Source organism: Schistocerca gregaria, chromosome 2, assembly GCF_023897955.1.
Source record: "Schistocerca gregaria isolate iqSchGreg1 chromosome 2, iqSchGreg1.2, whole genome shotgun sequence".
Lineage (NCBI taxonomy): Eukaryota > Metazoa > Arthropoda > Insecta > Orthoptera > Acrididae > Schistocerca > Schistocerca gregaria.
Window position 1 is genome coordinate 99,230,112 of NC_064921.1, and position 21,132 is coordinate 99,251,243.

The window sequence follows — 21,132 nt, forward strand, 5'->3', positions numbered from 1 at the left end:
AGGGAAATAAGTAAACCGTGCGCAGATGTTTTCAGAGCGTGAAAGATTCAGAGAATGTTCTTCCGAGGACAACAATCGAACACCCTCTGTACTGCGGTAGGTCAGGGAAGCACGGACGACATGATATTTTGCATTATCGTTATGAAAGATACCATCACTAATACCTCCATGATAGTCCACAGCCATCAGGCTTAATACGTCAGAAATGTAACGGCTGTTGCCCAAATTACGTACTATGCGTTGCAGAGGTCATCGTGTAGCGTACCGAATGGCATCCTATACAATTACGCCAGAAGCCAGGAGCGTATGGATATGAATGCAATGTGCCTTCGTTCGTTGTTCTCGGAGACTCCACGCTTGGATACATATATCCTAAGACAAAAAAAAATACACACCACGAAGCAGCACACAAATATCGACGGGAAATGCAAAACTGTAAATTTTAGCGGCCAATGAATGAATGTGTGACGCTGCAGAGTAATTTCACAGTACAGCTGGCAAGAATAGTAAACAGAGGACACGTCAATACCAGAGCATCAGGTCTTTGCGAATTTCACTCTGTGTACTGAACTGCACAGTAACTATGCCTCGCAAAAGGCGTGTGAACAATACAGGCAGATGTCGGCACTTGAGAGAGGACGTGTAATGGGCGCTCAAAGAAGTCGATTGAAGTAATCGGCGAATCGCCTGACATTTAGAAAGGAGTGAATCCCACTATTCGTCGGTGTTGGCAGGAATGGGCGAACCATGGCCGAACACAGCAACCTAGAGAGAAGATAGAACCTGACAACCGAGCAATCGTCAGAGAGCCCATGATTCATCTTTATCAACGATCCTATGTGCGTCTGGTTCTTCAGTTTCCACGAGTACCATTAATAGGCGGCTCACAGAAAGGGCGTTGAATTCAAGGCGCCCCTTTCATCGTCTACCATTGACCGTGTACACCAACAAGCCCGTTTCCAGCTGTATCTGGCACCTTCGGCCAAGAATCCCATTGAACGGAGTACATTTGGATTTGGCCATGAGCCCCGCTTCCAACTGAGCTCCGACGACCAGAGAAAATGTGCATGGAGATGCTGTAGCGGTTGGATACCAACCTATCATCCGCCATACGCCTGAAAACAACGACTGATGGTCTGGGGTGTCACTTCATTTCATACCAGGAGCTATTTGGTTGTCATCCGCTGTACGCGTACAGCACAATGGTACGTCGGCAATATTCATCACCTCGTCCCGTTGCCTTTCATGGTTAGCTATCATAGACTTTCATTTTAGCGAGATATCTGCCGTCCCACTCAGAAAGAGTTTCGTCTCCCTGTCTTCGTCCTTACCAAATCCAGCCCTCCACAATTCAGAATGTTTGGAACGGTATGGGTAGAGCCATCCAAAAGCCTGTGATTTTCGCGATCTGACGCGCTAATTGGACAGAATTTGGCAAGATGTCCCTAACGGGGACATCCAACAACTCCATCAATCAATATCAAGCCCAATAACTGCTTGCATAACAGCCAGAGCTTGACCAACGATTCATTGACTTGTTCAATTTGTGAAGCTCTTTCTCTGAAGTAAATCATGCAATTTTTCTGAAATAGTAATCGCGTTTGTCTATAGATGTCCATCGCATGTACCTATTTCCACCGCTTTCAGATAATTCCTTCGTGGTGTGTCTTCTTTTTCAGAAACGTGCCGTTCTTGTTACTGTGTCCAGTGTTATCACTGGGGGCACACGACTGTTGGCGCTGAAACCTGGTAATCAAGGAAAGGCAGTATACGGTTCCGATATTGGACGGGGCCGTCATCAGTTACTATTGGTTGCCTTTTACAGTTACACACAATTTATTTTAAATCATTAATTCCAGACTCAACAATACATAAAAATACCACACGTAATTAATGAAGGAATAAACAACTGTGTAAATAATAGTGTTTTCAGTGAGTCACAATTTAGCAAACCACGTTTAAATACAGATAGAGCAGATAATGTTTTAAAAGAGAGCCACTGTGATCTGGGAAGAAGGCCTTACACTCCAGGAATGGCAAAAAATTAAGAATTGTTAAAACTCGCTGAAACTTACAGGTATTGAAATATTAAACGCAAGTCGCCAGAAACACAGCAGACGGCTGATGTGAAACTTCCTGGCAGATTAAAACTGTGTGCCGGACCAAGACTCGAACTCGGGACCGAACTGGAAGAAGTAAAGCTGTGATGACGGGGTGTGAGTCGTGCTTGGGTAGCTCCGATGGTAGAGCACTTGCCCGCGAAAGGCAAAGGTCCCGAGTTCGAGTCTCGGTCCGCCACACAGTTTCAATCTGCCAGGAAGTTTCACATCGGCGCACACTGCGCTGCAGAGCGAAAATCTCATTCTGGACATCAGAAGGCATCAGACGTCAGGAATGGCAGCAAATAAGATTTTAAAGGCTTACTACGTAAATACAGATACCAAATTAGAATTTTAAGGCAAGTGACCACAATCACAACTGAAGGCCTTACGCGCCAGGAACGTCAATGGTATAAAAAACTTGGAAACCTGATTAAAACAGCAAATACAATAGCAAAGGTTAATTTAAAAAACAAGGAAGTGATCACCAAATGGGTGAAATAAGATGATGATAAACTTTGTAACACAATCCTTAACATCCACTGAACACTGCACTGCTAGATTTATTCCAGAAAGCGACCAAAACTATTAACTAGACGTATATAACTTTTAGTGTACGCATTACAAAATTTTGTAACAAGTAATACAATAAAAAACACAAGGACGAGTTCATAAATTCCTTAAAGGGTACTGAGGTAGATTATACCCGTGGAAGGCGTGGACTGAAGGACCGTTACACTGAACTACTTGCCATCAGACCTCCTTTTAGAACACACATGTCTTACAAGATTCAGGAATCGACTTCTGCGAAGGTCCAGCAACAAACACTTTCGCGAGCGATGAGATAGGCAGCCAAGAGTTGCATTCACTTCACAAGATGGTAACTCAGACTAGTGGAACTCTAACGAATGACTAATGATAATCTTGCTGAAACTACCTGACGTCCGATAAACCAAATGCAACGATGGAACAATACGACAAACCCGGAACCGGCGGTCTGCAGAATATTGTGTTTAGAGCGCCCAAAAACAGAAAGGAATCACTACCAGCAGAAAAGAAGAATCACCAATCGGCCTACAATCAAGAAAGCTGTCAAAACTACATGCCTTACGGGTAAGCAGCGGCAAGGCGAGGAAACATACACTGCCGTTACACACACTAACCCCCAGGGCAGGTAACTGGGGCGTTAGCGGCCACCAGGCAAGAAAAACTACCGCTGGGTGAAATTAACAAATTGCAACCAGTTGAACGCAGTAAATAGAATAAGAAGATGAGGAAAGCTAATCAGATCCGCCTTCCAAAAGCCACTCGCTGCTCTTTGCCTCTTCAACACTACGAGCAGCAACACGAACCCAAGTCACTGGAGAATCGCGAGATGTCACAGTGGTGGAGGTTCCTCTACTTAGATTGCAATGCACTTATCTTAAATCTTGCTGGATCCGGTTTACGACGAGGCCGTACACTCCCATGACGATAGCCCTTCCATCCGGCAGGCCATACGTGCCGCCAGCGGTCCCGGCGTGTTCTGGTATTGCGCAGACCGGGCTGCTCATGAGTCCCCAACCGAACTGGCACACTCACACGACCCGGAAAAACAAACGACGTCGCCCCAAAGATAGGGCAACAGTTACTACAAACGATGACCGCTGCTGCTGCCACAAGCGGACAGGCGACGCTTGCGAAAACGAGTGGCGCGAGTCAACACGAGAAGAAGACAAGCAACGGTAACCATGACAACTAAAGGATACCGTCTGGCCTCCGACAGAGAGCCGAAACCTACAAACATCATCAACGCGAGCCGCAGCACGGCTCAGGCGCACCTTTCTCTGCTACAGCATCGAGGGAAACTTCAACGATGTTCGCCGTGCTAACAGTGCATGGTGCACTCTAACCGTTGTTGTGGACTACCAGCCTAACAAAACATAAATACTTGTTTTTGTTCTTCTTCTGACAGACTCAGACATCGTAACCAAACAAACGTACGCAATTAACAGAGAAATGTGCAAAAAATGCAGAAGCTCGAATAAAACTAATACTCTTAAACTTCATCCAGTAATAATAAATGAAATTAAACAACATGCAACCATAGAATCAGTAGAAGATGTTTCGCATGTCGTGGATGTGCCCTGCATTAAACCTGATGCGTGTTCATAGTGTTACGTATAGCAGTTGTGTGTCCCATATTCCGATGAGCAAAGTGGAACACAGTGGCTTTGCAGGAACCATAATCTGATCCTGATGCACTGACTGGTACAAATACATTAACTTCACTGGGAAAACAAATTGGCAGTTTTGATACACTGAGGAGCCAAAAAATTATGATCGCTGCCCACCGCGACGATGGATGCCGTGGCGGGCACGTTACGCGGTAACGAAAGTATGTAAGTGGAGCAGAAACGGACGGGTGATCAGCCTAGCGAAGATGTTGGCTGAAAATGTTTAAATCTATTGAGATAAGCGACTTTGGGGGAAGTGCAGATTATTCTATAAAACGGCGAAACTAGTCGAATGTTCACGTACTGCTCTCGTGAACATCTGTGGAAAGTGGTAGGACGACAGTTAAACTACCATAGCCGTTAAATGGTTGGACTCTTCGCAGAACATGGGGTTCAGAGTCTTGTCTGCTGTGTAAAGTAGGATCTATGGAATCTCTGCCGAAAGAGCACAACGCGGCGCACGCACTAGTCTTTTGGAGCATGCTGCTCATCGCACATTGTTGGACATGTAACCTCGCAGCAGACCATCCCTAAGCGTTCACATGTTGACTCAACGACATCGTAAATTACGATTACAGTGGGCACAGGACCATCGGGATTCGACAGTCCATCAATGGATCGTGTCAGCTCTTCGGGTGAATCACATTTTCGCCACACTAAGTCGATGGTCGCCTCCACAGACGCCGTCATCGAGGTGAACAGCAGCTCGAAACGTGCGGAGCGCCACGGACGCTGGCTGGCTGGGAGCAGTATTATATTATAAGAAACATTCTACTGTAATCAGTGATAGTAACCGAAGACACGCTGACATCTGCGAAGCACCATTTTTCCTTCATGCTTGATGTCTTCCCCGATGGTGATGTCATCTTCCAGGAGTATAATTGTCTGTGTCTCGGAGCCAGAACCCCCCCTACAGTGATTTGAAGATAATTATGAAGAAAACACTTTGACGCCTCGACGCACAATTTCGCCTGATGTAAATCCTGCGGAACCCATCTGGATCGATATTGGGCGCCATCACCACGTATGCGAATCAGCAGCCCGTTATTTTCGCTAATTACGTGACATGTGCGTAGACATTTGAAACGACCGCTAAACCCCTGGGCAGAACAGGTAATAGGACTGTGGAAAGGGCCAAGGGTTGAAGTTAGTTTCTGCTTCTAATTGTCATTTATTGTAATTTAGCAACTCTTTCATGACTGAAGGCCTCCAAAAAGAAATATTAGCCGGCCGCGGTGGTCTAGCGGTTGTAGACGCTCAATCCGGAACCGCGCGACTGCTACGGTCGCAGGTTCGAATCCTGCCTCGGGCATGGATGTGTGTGATGTCCTTAGGTTAGTTAAGTTTAAGTAGTTCTAAGTTCTAGGGGACTGATGACCACAGGTGTAAAGTCCCATAGTGCTAAGAGCCATTTGAACCTTTTCAAGAAATCTTAACAAGATAAAAATCCAATTAAGATAGCAATAAAAAATTCAAAAAACGACATACGCAAATGCAATACAAATGGCTGAGGACCACAATTAATTTCCGAAAGCTTTATAATATATTACCATAGACCTTTAAAGGCAGAAGGGCAACAAGAAATGTCAGAAAAAAACTGAAAAATTTAATTAAGATAGCAATAAAATAAATTAAAACTCAAAAGGCAACAAATACAAGGTGCAACACAAATGGCTGAGGGCCACAATCAAACTTCAGAATTGTAAAATATATTACCATAATCTTTAAAGGCAGAAGGCCGTAGTGTTTAAGCTTGAAAGATAAAAATTAACTTTGCAAAATTTTAAGAAACAAACAGTAACCACAAGCCTAAAATTAAAAATAGCTGAGAACAGATAATTAAACACCGGTGGCACTCAGAAGGCCTCCAGGGAGGACGGTCTGCCCTCGTTCACTTACAGGGTGTTTCAAAAATGACCGGTATATTTGAAACGGCAATAAAAACTAAACGAGCAGCGATAGAAATACACCGTTTGTTGCAATATGCTTGGGACAACAGTACATTTTCAGGCGGACAAACTTTCGAAATTACAGTAGTTACAATTTTCAACAACAGATGGCGCTGCAAGGGATGTGAAAGATATAGAAGACAACGAAGTCTGTGGGTGCGCCATTCTGTATGTCGTCTTTCTGCTGTAAGCGTGTGCTGTTCACAACGTGCAAGTGTGCTGTGGACAACATGGTTTATTCCTTAGGACAGAGGATTTTTCTGGTGTTGGAATTCCACCGCCTAGAAGACAGTGTTGTTGCAACAAGACGAAGTTTTCAACGGAGGTTTAATGCAACCAAAGGACCGAAAAGCGATACAATAAAGGATATGTTTGAAAAATTTCAACAGACTGGGAACGTGACGGATGAACTTGCTGGAAAGATAAGGCGACTGCATACGGCAACCACAGAGGGCAACGCGCAGCTGGTGCAGCAGGTGATCCAACAGCGGCCTCGGTTTTCCGTTCGCCGTGTTGCAGCTGCGGTACAAATGACGCCAACGTCCACGTATCGTCTCATGCGCCAGAGTTTACACCTCTATCCATACAAAATTCAAACGCGGCAACCCCTCAGCGCCGCTACCATTGCTGCACGAGAGACATTCGCTAACGATATAGTGCACAGGATTGATGACGGCGATATGCATATGGGCAGCATTTGGTTTACTGACGAAGCTTATTTTTACCTGGAAGGCTTCGTCAATAAACAGAACTGGCGCATATGGGGAACCGAAAAGCCCCATGTTGCAGTCCCATCGTCCCTGCATCCTGAATGAATATTTCGATGATCGTGTGATTGCTTTGGGCTATCCGAAACAGACAGGAGGCGGCGTGGATTGGCCTCCCTATTCGCCAGACATGAACCCCTGTGACTTCTTTCTGTGGGGACACTTGAAAGACCAGGTGTACCGCCAGAATCCAGAAACAATTGAACAGCTGGAGCAGTACATCTCATCTGCATGTGAAGCCATTCCGCCAGACACGTTGTCAAAGGTTTCGGGTAATTTCATTCAGAGACTACGCCATATTATTGCTACGCATGGTGGATATGTGGAAAATATCGTACTATAGAGTTTCCCAGACCGCAGCGCCATCTGTTGTTGACAATTGTAACTACTGTAATTTCGAAAGTTTGTCTGCCTGAAAATGTACTGTTGTCCCAAGCATATTGCAACAAACGGTGTATTTCTATCACTGCTCGTTTAGTTTGTATTGCCGTTTCAAATATACCGGTCATTTTTGAAACACCCTGTAGGTGAGACAGGTGGTGAGCCCAACTACACTTGATCCATCGGAACCCAACCAGGGGGCAGCCGAGGACCGACCGACACACCAACTTGCTTCCCGTCAATCAGTACATGAGAACCACAACCGGCAATGTTACAAAAGTGATAATCCACAATTGAGTATGTATTAGCTGTCAAAATTACACACCGTGTTGGATAGCGACAACAGGTGAGGAAAGGACGCTGCCTGAAATTATGTTAGTGGCCAGGGCAGGTAACTGGAACACTAACGGCTACTAGGCAGAAAATTCCGCTGGTACACTTGAATTTGAAACACGGTAATAGTTAACTTCGCTCAAAGAACACTGCCTGAATTTACATCAGTCCCCAGGGCAGGTAACCAGAACACTAACAGCGACAAGACAGAAAAACTCACTGCATTCGAATCTAAGTCGACCAAAATAGTTAACTGCACCACATGGCGACTAAATTTGAGCAGTAGAAACACTCGGTGTTGGTTCAAATGGTTCAAATAGCTCTGAGCACTATGGCACTTAACATCTGTGGTCATCAGTCCCCTATAACTTAGAACTATTTAAACCTAACTAGCCTAAGGACATCACACACATCCATGCCCGAGGCATGATTCGAACCTGCGACCGTAGCGGTCACGCGGTTCCAGACTGAAGTGCCTAGAACCGCACGGCCGGCCCACTCGGTGTTGCTCACCGGAAAATCTCACCAACTGCAAACCACCGAAGCGAACCACCACAACATGAATAAACGTGGCTTGGGTAGTTGAAACCACTACTTAACTTTGACGTTCTGAGTCGGCGAACCACGAAACTCGTAGCGATCGAACACACGCTCCGACACTGTGCAGGGGCTGCCAGCGGACCCAGCCGACTGCACCGCGCGGAGATAACTTCCCTTGTCCGCAACTGCCGACCGACTCGCTGCAGAATGCCGACAACATCTAAAATAGTCGTCAGTGGAAGCAACACCGACTACACACACAACCTGACAAATACATACACGAAGACCTGAACGATACCCAACAGTAACTAAGCACGCACAAAGACAAATCGGGAGTCGATGCACACACACACACACACACACACACACACACACACACACACACAGCCGACTCATGACCGATCGGTGAGACAAAACGTGTCGTCCGGTGGGACGACCGACCGACGATCCACGAAGACCGTGGCCCGGCTGAAGTGGTGCGAGGCAGCAGTGGTCGGGTGAGCCATGTTGACGCAGACCTCAATACTGCTCCAACCCGATTGCACTTGTGCCCATGCAACTCCCCGATTGGCAGGTCCGGAGTACGCTCCAGACGCGTTCCAACTGACTGGCTGGCCCGAACCAGCGATGCGAACCCCCTTACGACAGACAATGACCGGGAAGTAATAGCAGTCGACCAAAGATACTACCAGAGGGGATATACCGATACGCGCTGCTAATGCCTCTCACGGTCAGGCAAAGCAGCAACTCAGTGACAGTAGTAATTTCAATTAACGCAGGGAGGTGGAAGTACGTTAAGGACAGGGTGTAAAATGCATAATAAATGAAAAGCACCAGTTTGCTTTTATTCTACAATATTACTTTTATTGTTAACCGGTCTTCGGCTTACAAGGCCATCTTCAGACATTTTTCCATGGCTTGAGAGTTAATTCCACCCTGGACGTCGCTACTAGAAATTTTGGTAGTGGGTGGTTTACCCTAGCTATTGTTCGTTGTAGAAACGCCTCCCTTCCTGGACTGAAATCCTTCGCCGATCGAGATGCTATTGCGTACAAGACGTTGCATTGTGGAATCGACCCTAAGACTCAAAGTAGACCTAGTTATGTTCATAGAAATATGCCTTTTACATAGTATACCCGCTCCTCTAGAAAAATTAGTAATGATAAAAAAATACATGTATGGATGAAAGGACTTGGTGTACTTGCTGAAAATGTAACTGTAACTGGAGATATCACTTTGTACTATAATTATTAATAAAGTGTGATCCCTGACCTCTGTAACCGGGGAGCGTACATCGCGAACCGGGGGCTCAAGTAGGGAACAATTTGAAAATATTCGAAAGCATAGTGCCGCACTGCCCGTTGAGCGCCTAGCAAGTCAACGACGCAACCCGCCCGACTCAGCTCGGTGCCAAGTGATAAGGCCGGCGCACCAACGGAGCGCGCTACTAGTGCGTTAACAATAAAAATAATATTGTAGAACAAAAGCAAACGGGTACCTTTCATTTATTATTATGTTGTTCTACCAAGAACCGACGGAAGACTCATAATATGTAAAATACATGATGGCGTGAACACGTGCCACGCACGTCTCACGGACAAACAACCTATTAAGCAGGTGGGTTAGACTCATCAGTGTAAATCCACGACAGGGTTTCTTTCTGATATTGTCAATCTAAACGAGTGTTCCGTCTTAGCTATACCACAGTGCCTCTTCCTTTCTCTTCTCCACGGTTGCTGGATGGTAGCAGCAAGGAGTCTGAGGTGCCCCCTTCGTGGCACCTTCTGGCAGGACGCTTACTGCCCACACTGCATCCCCCTCGTAACCTGGCAGCGCGGTGTCTTGCAGAGGATCTCGTGGCTGCTGCCGGACGGCAGCGAGGCGTCCGCGGTGTCCGGCCTGCGGCAGGTGCTGGACAACGGCACGCTGCTGCTGGCGCCCTTCCCGGCCGAGCGCTACCGCCCAGAGGTGCACAGCGCCGCCTACCGCTGCGCCGCCCACAACTCCGCCGGCACGATCGTCAGCCGGCGCGTCCAGGTCCGGGCAGGTGAGTCATCCTTCCACTTCTCCTGACGCTACTGATACAGTACAGTGCACACTCAGGTGACAAAAGTAATGGGATACGGATATATTCATATACAGAGTTACTAGCGCACAAACAAGGAATAAAATGGCAGTGCATTGGGAAGGTGTCATTTTTACTCAGGTTATTCATGTGAAAAAGTTTATGAATTGTTTATGGCCACTCGGTGTGTTATGCCGGAGCGAAGGTAGCCCCCGAGGGCCGGCAACCCATATTACAGCACAGAGGATGAGGTAGTCTACGTCCAAGGCATACCAAATGCACCTTGGTAAACATCAGCTATATTTTTTTTTTTTAGTCATCAGTCTACTGACTGGTGTGATGCGGCCCGCCACGAATTCCTTTCCTGTGCTAACCTCTTCATCTCAGAGTAGCACTTGCAACCTACGTCCTCAATTATTTGCTTGACGTATTCCAATCTCTGTCTTCCTCTACAGTTTTTGCCCTCTACAGCTCCCTCTAGTACCATGGAAGTCATTCCCTCATGTCTTAGCAGATGTCCTATCATCCTGTCCCTTCTCCTTATCAGTATTTTCCACATATTCCTTTCCTCCCCGATTCTGCGTCGAACCTCCTCATTCCTTACCTTATCAGTCCACCTAATTTCCAACATTCTTCTATAGCACCACATCTCAAATGCTTCGATTCTCTTCTGTTCCGGTTTTCCCACAGTCCATCTTTCACTACCATACAATGCTGTACTCCAGACGTACATCCTCAGAAATTTCTTCCTCAAATTAAGGCCGGTATTTGATATTAGTAGACTTCTCTTGGCCAGAAATGCCTTTAATACCATAGCGAGTCTGCTTTTGATGTCCTCCTTGCTCTGTCCGTCGTTGGTTATTTTACTGCCTAGGTAGCAGAATTCCTTAACTTCATTGACTTCGTGACCATCAATCCAGATGTTAAGTTTCTCTCTGTTCTCATTTCTATTACTTCTCATTACCTTCGTCTTTCTCCGATTTACTCTCAAACCATACTGTGTACTCATTAGACTGTTCATTCCTTTCAGCAGATCATTTAATTCTTCTTCACTTTCACTCAGGATAGCAATGTTATCAGCGAATCGTATCATTGATACCTTTCACCTTGTATTTTAATTCCACTCCAGAACCTTTCTTTTATTTCCATCATTGCTTCCTCGATGTACAGATTGAAGAGTAGGGGCGAAAGGCTACAGCCTTGTCTTACACCCTTCTTAATACGAGCACTTCGTTCTTGATCGTCCACTCTTATTATTCCTTCTTGGTTGTTGGACATATTGTATAAGACCCGTCTCTCCCTATAGCTTACACCTACATTTTTCAGAATCAGCTATTTACAAACAGACATTCCGAGCACTACTTCCTGCAGGGGGAGCTCAAGCCACGGCCTGCAGGAAGTATCACTATGGCAAACCCTGACTGGCTGGAGACAGCTATTTAGGGGCTAGAACCAGCCCTGAAGTTCATGTGTGTGTGTGCCACCACGAACCTTTGAGGAAAAATTAGAAGTGACCTTTTGTTTTCCTCAATTAGGATACTTTTACTGCCATCGTTATTGTTACCTTTCGTTTGTTGTTCAGTCATCTATAAAAGTTGTGTTTGTGAAAAATTGCGCCGGCCGGTGTGGCCGTGCGGTTCTAGGCGCTACATTCTGGAGCCGAGCGACCGCTCCGGTCGTAGGTTCGAATCCTGCCTTGGGCATGGATGTGTGTGATGTCTTTAGGTTTGTTAGGTTTAATTAGTTCTACGTTCTAGGCGACTGATGACCTGAGAAGTTAAGTCGCATAGTGCTCAGAGCGATTTGAAACATTTTGTTGTAAAAATTACGAATTGTCTCCCACAACACAATGGTAATTAACGGACTCTGAACGAGGAGATGTAGCTGGAGCTAGACGTATTGGACAGCCCATTACGGAAATCGGTAGAGAATTCGGTATTCCGAGATCCCAGTGTGCCAAAAAATATCAATTTTCAGGCATTACCTCTCACCACATACAACGACCGATGCAGGGAGGTATCGTAGAATAGTCAGAGCTGACATACAAGCAACACTGCGTGAAATAGCCGCAGAAATGAATGTGGGATGTACGACGAACATATCCGGTAGGACTGTTTGGCAAAATTTGGCCTTAATGGGCTTTGGCAGCAGACGAATGACGCGAGTGACTTTCTTAACATCACGACATCGCCTGCTGCGCCTCTTCTGGGCTCTTGACCTGGAAAACCGTGGTGTACTGAAACTAGTCCCGATTTAATTGTTAAGAGATGGTGATATGTTTGGAGTGTGGCGCTGCGCAAAGTCATGGACCCATGTTGTCAATAAGACCCTCTGCAAGCTGGTCGGCATTTCTCAAGATTACTTTGCTTGGCTATCGCAAGATCTGTGCACGATGGGTACCCCAGATGCTGACTCCTGAAATGAAAGTGCACAGACTGGAAATTTGCCAAGAACTGCTCACGCATTACGAGAATGAAGGTGACACCTTTCTCCATTCAATTATGGCAGGAGACGAATAATGGGTGCACCATAGCTACCCGGAGACGAAACGTCAGTCTATGGAATATCGACACAAAGACTCGCCCCAGAAAAAGAAATTCAAGACGCAGCCCTCACCTGGAAAGACCATGGCTCATTGTTCTGGGAATCAGATGGTGTCACTCATGTTGATTTCCTTGATCGTGGAACAAAAATAAATTCAAAGCTTTACATCACAACATTGCGAACGCTGAAACAGTGGCTAAAAATGGTCCGAAAGGAAAAGGGAAATGTTTAACTGCAGCATGTCAATGCCAAACCACACACTTAACGTGCCATCACAGCAGAACTGTAAGGCATCCTCCATCCAGTCCAGATTTGGCACCGTCTGACGTACATCTGTTCCCGATAGTGAAAGACGATCTGCGGGGAGATCATTATGCTTCTGATGAAGACGTTGAGAAATGTGGGGGACTGTGGTTGCGGAACAGTGTGTCGACTTCTTCCGTGACGGCTTCAGGAAACTTGTTCATCGATGTCAGAAATGTAAATGGCTCTAAGCACTATGGGACTTAACATCTGAGGACATCGGTCCCCTAGACTAGACTAACCTAGACTAACCTAAGGACATCACACACATCCATGACTGAGGGGCGATTCGAACCTGCGACCGTATCAACCGCGGTGTTCGGGACTGAAGCGCCTAGAACCGCTCGGCCACAGCGGCCGGCGCAGAAATGTATCCAATTGTCTGGTGATTATGTGAAAAAGTGAATATTGGTAATTAAAGATCACATTCTAAGATTCTTTCTGCTTTTGATTTATTAAAAAATTCCTATCCAAACCCAATTACCGAAGGTGGAGGTATTACTTTTCATTCAACCCTCGTATATTCAGTGTGGCACTGAAAATATATAGTAGAAATGGAATGTAATGCTTTCCTTAGACTCACCAGATGGTCAAGTCCAGTGCAACAGCTATCAATAAATAAATGTACACTCCTGGAAACTGAAATAAGAACACCGTGAATTCGTTGTCCCAGGAAGGGGAAACTTTATTGACACATTCCTGGGGTCAGATACATCACATGATCACACTGACAGAACCACAGGCACATAGACACAGGCAACAGAGCATGCACAATGTCGGCACTAGTACAGTGTATATCCACCTTTAGCAGCAATGCAGGCTGCTATTCTCCCATGGAGACGATCGTACCCTAGAGATGCTGGATGTAGTCCTGTGGAACGGCTTGCCATGCCATTTCCACCTGGCGCCTCAGTTGGACCAGCGTTCGTGTTGGACGTGCAGACCGCGTGAGACGACGCTTCATCCAGTCCCAAACATGCTCAATGGGGGACAGATCCGGAGATCTTGCTGGCCAGGGTAGTTGACTTACACCTTCTAGAGCACGTTGGGTGGCACGGGATACATGCGGACGTGCATTGTCCTGTTGGAACAGCAAGTTCCCTTGCCGGTCTAGGAATGGTAGAACGATGGGTTCGATGACGGTTTGGATGTACCGTGCACTATTCAGTGTCCCCTCGACGATCACCAGAGGTGTACGGCCAGTGTAGGAGATCGCTCCCCACACCATGATGCCGGGTGTTGGCCCTGTGTACCTCGGTCGTATTAAGTCCGGATTGTGGCGCTCACCTGCGCGGCGCCAAACACGCATACGACCATCATTGGCACCAAGGCAGAAGCGACTCTCATCGCTGAAGACGATACGTCTCCTTTCGTCCCTCCATTCACGCTTGTCGCGACACAACTGGAGGCGGGCTGCACGATGTTGGGGCGTGAGCGGAAGACGGCCTAGCGGTGTGCGGGACCGTAGCCCAGCTTCATGGAGACGGTTGCGAATGGTCCTCGCCGATACCCCAGGAGCAACAGTGTCCCTAATTTGCTGGGAAGTGGCGGTGCGGTCCCCTACGGCACTGCGTAGGATCCTACGGTCTTGGCGTGCATCCGTGAGTCGCTGCGGTCCGGTCCCAGGTCGATGGGCACGTGTACCTTCCGCCGACCACTGGCGACAACATCGATTTACTGTGGAGACCTCACGCCCCACGTGTTGAGCAATTCGGCGGTACGTCCAACCGGCCTCCCGGATACCCACTATACGCCCTCGCTCAAAGTCCGTCAACTGCACATACGGTTCACGTCCACGCTGTCGCGGCATGCTACCAGTGTTAAAGACTGCGATGGAGCTCCGTATGCCATGGCAAACTGGCTGACACTGACGGCGGCGGTGCACAAATGCTGCGCAGCTAGCGCCATTCGACGGCCAACACCGCGGTTCCTGGTGTGTCCGCTGTACCGTGCGTGTGATCATTGCTTCTTGTACAGCCCTCTCGCAGTGTCCGGAGCAAGTATGGTGGGTCTGACACACCGGTGTCAATGTGTTCTTTTTTCCATTTCCAGGAGTGTATAATGCAGTGCAGCATACGTTTCTTCCTCTTCAGTGATAGTGCCGATTATCGACTGTTCCAGCTGTGGAGAAGCAGCACTATGAGGTGCAGGTGTACGACGAGTTCGTGATGGTTGGCAACACTGCCGTACTGCGCTGCCACGTGCCCTCCCTGGTGAGGGACCACGTGGTCGTCACGTCCTGGCTACGGGGGAACGCCGAGCGCATTGTCACTGACATCCAGTCAGGTAACTGTGCAAAATGTAATTGATCCTGAGGAGATTGTTCCAGCCGTGTGAGTGCAGTCCATTGGCTTATTATAGGCATTTGGGCTGAAAAGAGAAAAGTGCATTTGAAGTACACTTTAATATTATCTGTATAGTAAACACCCTTTTTCAAAACGCACTTTTAGTAAAATAAAGATTAGAATTTATAAATTTTTCGTTATAACTCGTTATAATTGTGTTTTCTGTATTCGCAATATTCTCTTAGACACATTATGTTGGAATTCTGTGGTCCAACAGAAATACGATTAGACGCACGTACACACGCTATAGAGAACACTGTTGTCCGGTGCCTCCAAAGTCTGTGTACATGTTCCGGCTACAAGAAACTCAGCCAGGTGCTCCTGTTCCATTGCACGCATTCATTACTGCAATTAATTATTTTCTACACGGTTAGAGGAAACATTGAAATTTTAGACCACTCACATGAGGCTCTGGTTAAGTGTATACGTCTGTTAGAGCAGAAACAACATATGTAAATGTGGGCCGCACTGATCATAGTTTATAGTCACCCTTATGTGAACAGTAATTTTTGCGTGTTCTACGGACAATTAATGTCCACAATTCATCAGCGTCATGTCTGACATATACAGTTTTGCGTTTCATAAGTAGCACTTTGTTCATCTTCATGAGGGCGCGTGCAACCTTTACGGCACAGATGAATGTTGTCTCAGAGGAATGAGTACGAAGCAAATATTCAGCCACTCCTGAAATATTATCATTTAACGTACGCGTTCTCATGCACTGATATCATATGACTGCATCATACCCATCAGTGCTCGCGTCTCCTGAAATCGTCCTGGAGAGGATAATTGTTAAAATCCACGACATACGAATTCGCCGGTAGTAGAAATGAAAGTGCAGAAAGGCTAATTGAAATTTATTCATGATGACGAGGTTAAGTAAGAAAATGTACTGTCCATGTCATTCGGGATAAAATTTCTTCAAGAAACAATATGTAGCTCCACATGAAGATTTGTTGATTGACTTTAAGAAAGCAAGATATCACTCGGTATGATCCCATAATAATAATAAAGCAGGCTTTTCGTCATTACTCTGGACTGAAATGCTAAACGAGCTAAGTCGCCGAGACAAGTTCTGTATATTTCTACCACTAATAACCATTTTACTCTTCAGTCTTGGAGAAATTCAGTGTAGAACTGTATTCCATCATGCTTCTGAGGTCTCTTTTCTCCTCAGAATACAATCCTTTTGCACCAGTGATCTCACAGAATGTGAGAGAAAGAGGGGAAGGAAATTAGTGTTCAACGTCCCGTCGACAACGAGGTCATTAGAGACGGAGCACAAGGGAAGGATGTAGAAGAAAATTGGTCGTGCCGTTCCAAAGGAACCATCCCAGCATTTACCTAAAGCTGTTTAGGAAAATCACGGAAAATCTAAATCAGGATGGCTGGACACGGGTTTGAATCGGCGTACTCCCGAATACGAGTTCAGTGTGAGAACCATTACACCATCTCGATCGGTCACTAATTGTGTTCCTATCTAGATCTTCATTTCGCCAAACTTTTTTCAGCATTCTTATAATTTCCCATTTTTCTATTTCACCAAATGTTTCTTCTTTTGTCTGAATGACCCCAGGCACGGTGCTTTTACTCGATGTGCTAGTGATCAGCTGCTTGCTGTAAATCCATAAATTAAATGTCTTCCATCCGAACAACTTTAAATTTTTGCGAGCTGTTGCTAGTTTTTTCATAACACAAAATGCTTTCTCACCTTTGCTGGCGAGCTGTTGCTAGGTTGTTCATTACTTAAACAGAAACTAAATGCTTCCTCACCTTTGCTGACGATTTCTTTTAGAGTTGCCAGTTTTTCTGTTATATCTCTCTGTTGAATTATTCATAATGTCTTCAGTATTCACTGTACCGCCAATCAGGATACTCGCAAGAACAGGTACAAAACAGCAGGAGCAAGAGGAAGTGTATCAGGTATATTACAAATACCCTAAATTGGAACGATCACATAGATAATGTTGTGGGTAGAGCCAACCAAAGACTGCGATTCATTGGCAGAACACTTAGAAGGTGCTACATGTCTACTAAAGACACTGCTTATACCACGCTTGTCCGCCCTATTCTGGAGTATTGCTGTGCGGTGTGGGATCGGCATCAGACGGGACTGGCGGATGACATCGAAAAAATACAAAGAATGTCAGCTCGTTTTTCATTATAGCGAAGTCCCGGAGATACCAGTCATACATGAGTTGGAGTGGCAATCATCAAAACAAAGGCGTTTGTCGTTGCAATGGGATCTTCTCATGATATTTCAATCAGCAGTTTTCTCCTCCGATTAAGAAAACATTCTGTTGGCACCCACCTACAGAGGAAAAAATGATCTTCACGACAAAATAAGAGAAATCAGGACTCGAACAGAAAAATTTAAGTGATCATTTTTTCAGGGCGCCCTTAGACAGTGGAACGGTACAGAGACAGCCTGAAGGTGGTTCATTGAACCCTCTGCCAGACACTTTATTGTGAATAGCAGAGTAATCATGTAGATGTAGATGTAGATGTAGATCTCCCATTATAGCCAACTCATGTAACATATTCTGCACTTACCCCGTTTAGCATGAATAAGTGTTAGGAGTTACCTCCCATGCCATTACTGTCCGTAGCACCTACATCGGCCATCATTTGAGACAGCCCTTTTAGGATGTAAAAGCCCTGTTCATATATCAAATAAGTAGAAAACATAATTTATGCAAAACTGGCGCTTAGTTCCTTTAGCGAGATAGCGCATCAATTGAGTTCTGCAGTCAATTTCATCTTGTAACACCGAATAACACTGTCAAAAAATCATAAGGGGAGGTATGCCAGGAAAATACCTAGAGACACGGGAATATCCAAACTACGTTATATCACGGTGAGACAGAGATTCTGAAATCTCGCAGTGGAGCTATAAGGCGTACCCAGGAGCAAAATGAGTTGTGCTGCTAAAGAAATGCGTTAAAAAATAGGTGGTGAGAAAATATAAGAAATGAGGAAGTTCTCCGCAGAATAAGTGTAGACATTAGGAAGTAAATGGGACTGAATATTAGGACCTACATTAAGGCATCGAGGAATAGTTGTCGTGGTAGTTGAGAAAGATGAAGAGGGTAAAAACTGTAGAGGAAGACGGTTGATTGTGTCACGGTGAGATGAACAGATCAGAAGAGGAGAGGAATTTTCACGGGTCGCATCAAAACTATCAAAAAACTGCCCCCCTTCCAAAAATATTTGTTTTATTTGACGCTTCAGTAAAAACGTTGCTGTACAGGTTGTGAGTAAATAATTTTATCATATGTGATGATGATCAGATGATCGATACATATAGGTAAAGATTTATTTATCAGCAAATGTTTGTGGTTCTGAAGGACGAACTTTTTTTTCCAAAATTGATAAGTTGGCCTCTGTAAAATGGTCGATCGTGAGGAAGGAAATAACTTCTTGAGTTGCTGGATTACACTTTGAGTGTGTGTTACAGGCGGCCGTTACTCTGTGTTCCCGTCTGGGGAGCTGCACATACGTCACGTGACGCAGGCGGATGGCGCGCTGCCCTACCGCTGCGAGACCAGGCACCTGCTGACGGGGAAGTCCCGGCTCAGCATCTCAGCCGCCAGGTGAGCCTCCGTAGTGAAAGGAAGCGACGTCCACCTTCCCTGCTTCTAGCAAAGCGTACATGCATAAAAATTATGATAAAGTGTCAGATGTCAGTAGTTTTCTTTTCTAAAATTCAGTGTTCTTCGAAGATATTCATCCAGTTTCACATTACAATAAGGCGAGTAGTCTTGCAGTTTTAATTATTACCTCGGAACAATCAAGGTCCGACCACAAAGCTTGGTGATGGTGTTAGTTCTTCTCTACTATTAAGTCGACGCATTTCTATCAGTGGTGGGTAACTTGCCAGACATGTTTTGTAGAAGTCTGCATTATGGCTGTTCAAGAAAACTTCCTTCCCTAAAATCATCTAGTCATCATTATGGAACTTATTTTTGATCTGCGGAAATAGGAAGACGTCCCTGAGTGTCGTGGCCAACATAACTCGGTCAGTGAAGAAAAATGTGAGAGTCGTAAGCAACATATGTGACTGTGTCCTCTGCAGAATGGGGTGAGAGCTGGAGCGAAAACAGCCCTCTGCCCAGCTTCCCTGGTCTCCTTCGACAGCCTCCCGTGATATCGTCAAGAGATATCCATAGTATTCTCATGTGGCAGTTTGCCCTTGCGTTCATCATTTATTAGAACCACACCACGGCAGTGCCGAGAAACAGCATCACCCACTTTCAACAGACTTCAGTCTTCAGTTAGTGCATCGTTAGAATGTCGTTAAACCACCGACTGCAGTTTCGTAGCTGCAGCTGGCCTGGACCAAACAGTTTTGAATAGTTACAATAATTTGAGATATCTTACTAGCCAGATGTAGGCAAAAGTTGGATAAAAACTAGTGGTGGGTCAAACAGGACAGCTTCAGATTTTCGTGGCATGCGCTGCCATTAGTCTGATACTACTCAGAATTACTAGTTACCGTCATCTTGCGAGTCACAAATAACCATAATTAGAGGTCGCCTGTTGCTTTTCCTCCTAGACATTTTTAATGTTTGCGCTTCATGATGCAGCGTTTAGGTGAGAAAAATTAACTGATAATAATAGGTAAGTAAGTATTTAGATTAACCATGTTATCCAGTGTATTTCAGTGTTTGTAATTAATGTGAATGCTAACTTGGACTATGGGGCGAAATGATATATACTGTGGGGCGAAATAGAATATTCCACATAGGGCAAAACCGAGTAGTAATAAAGCTTATAATGCCTCCCCCAAGGTTGACTTAGTAGAAAGTGCAAATAAAATCACCAGTAGGAGAAAGGGCGGAACAGTAATACTCTCTACATAAAACTGATATGGAAGCTGAAGAAAAAGCAAGAAAAGACAGAGGAAAACAAAAAGTCAAAACGAAAACTTCTTATGTGCAAGGACATAAAGGGCCAAGCTGTAACGAAGATGTAGAAACAGAAAACAAAACTTGGAAAGATCAAAACAGCCAAAAAAATTTAAAACAAGATTTTTCTTCATTAGGCGAAGAAGACCCAAACGAAGCATGAGTATTTTTTAATGTGCTATGTGTAGGCTCATCGTCGAAGGAGGGATTGATCCAGTGTCTATCTTGTTGTGGGTGGGCTATGAACAATGTTCCAGCCTAGAAGAAGACAACTACTTCGCGTCTGATTTCTGTTGTTAATGACGAGTGTTTTCAGCTTTTTTCAGACTCTTTTATTGAGAATCTGGCCTATATTAATGAAATATTTTTAATTTTTTAAATTCTTTATTAAAAACCAGTGTTGGTATCAGAAAAAGGTTCATCACGTTCCTGAACGATGTCTGTAAGTTTTCATACACTTTTTGCAGTGGAATAAATATTTTTACTTGTTTTCAAGTTTTTTCTCTTCATTTAAATGGCTACCTTATTTTATCCTACGCACTGGACAAAACCGGTTTTTTGTACCGAAACTGATTTATTATTGTTTATGGTGTATTGCTTTATTTTATGCTGAAACCCGATTAGTATCATGTTGCTGAACATATGAGTAATCGTTGAACAATCTCTTTTTATTTGAATTTTGC

The 21,132-nt window shown here is 45.2% G+C and overlaps 1 protein-coding gene across 1 annotated transcript in view; it reads left to right on the forward strand.

The window, feature by feature from the left end:
* LOC126335651 (Down syndrome cell adhesion molecule-like protein Dscam2) overlaps positions 1 to 21,132 on the forward strand; it is a 176,618-nt gene that overhangs the window by 20,995 nt on the left and 134,491 nt on the right. The window contains exons 3-5 of the mRNA XM_049999107.1: positions 10,134 to 10,332; positions 15,319 to 15,483; positions 19,000 to 19,135. Coding sequence (XP_049855064.1) covers positions 10,134 to 10,332; positions 15,319 to 15,483; positions 19,000 to 19,135 — 500 coding nt within the window. The remainder of the gene's footprint in view (positions 1 to 10,133; positions 10,333 to 15,318; positions 15,484 to 18,999; positions 19,136 to 21,132) is intronic.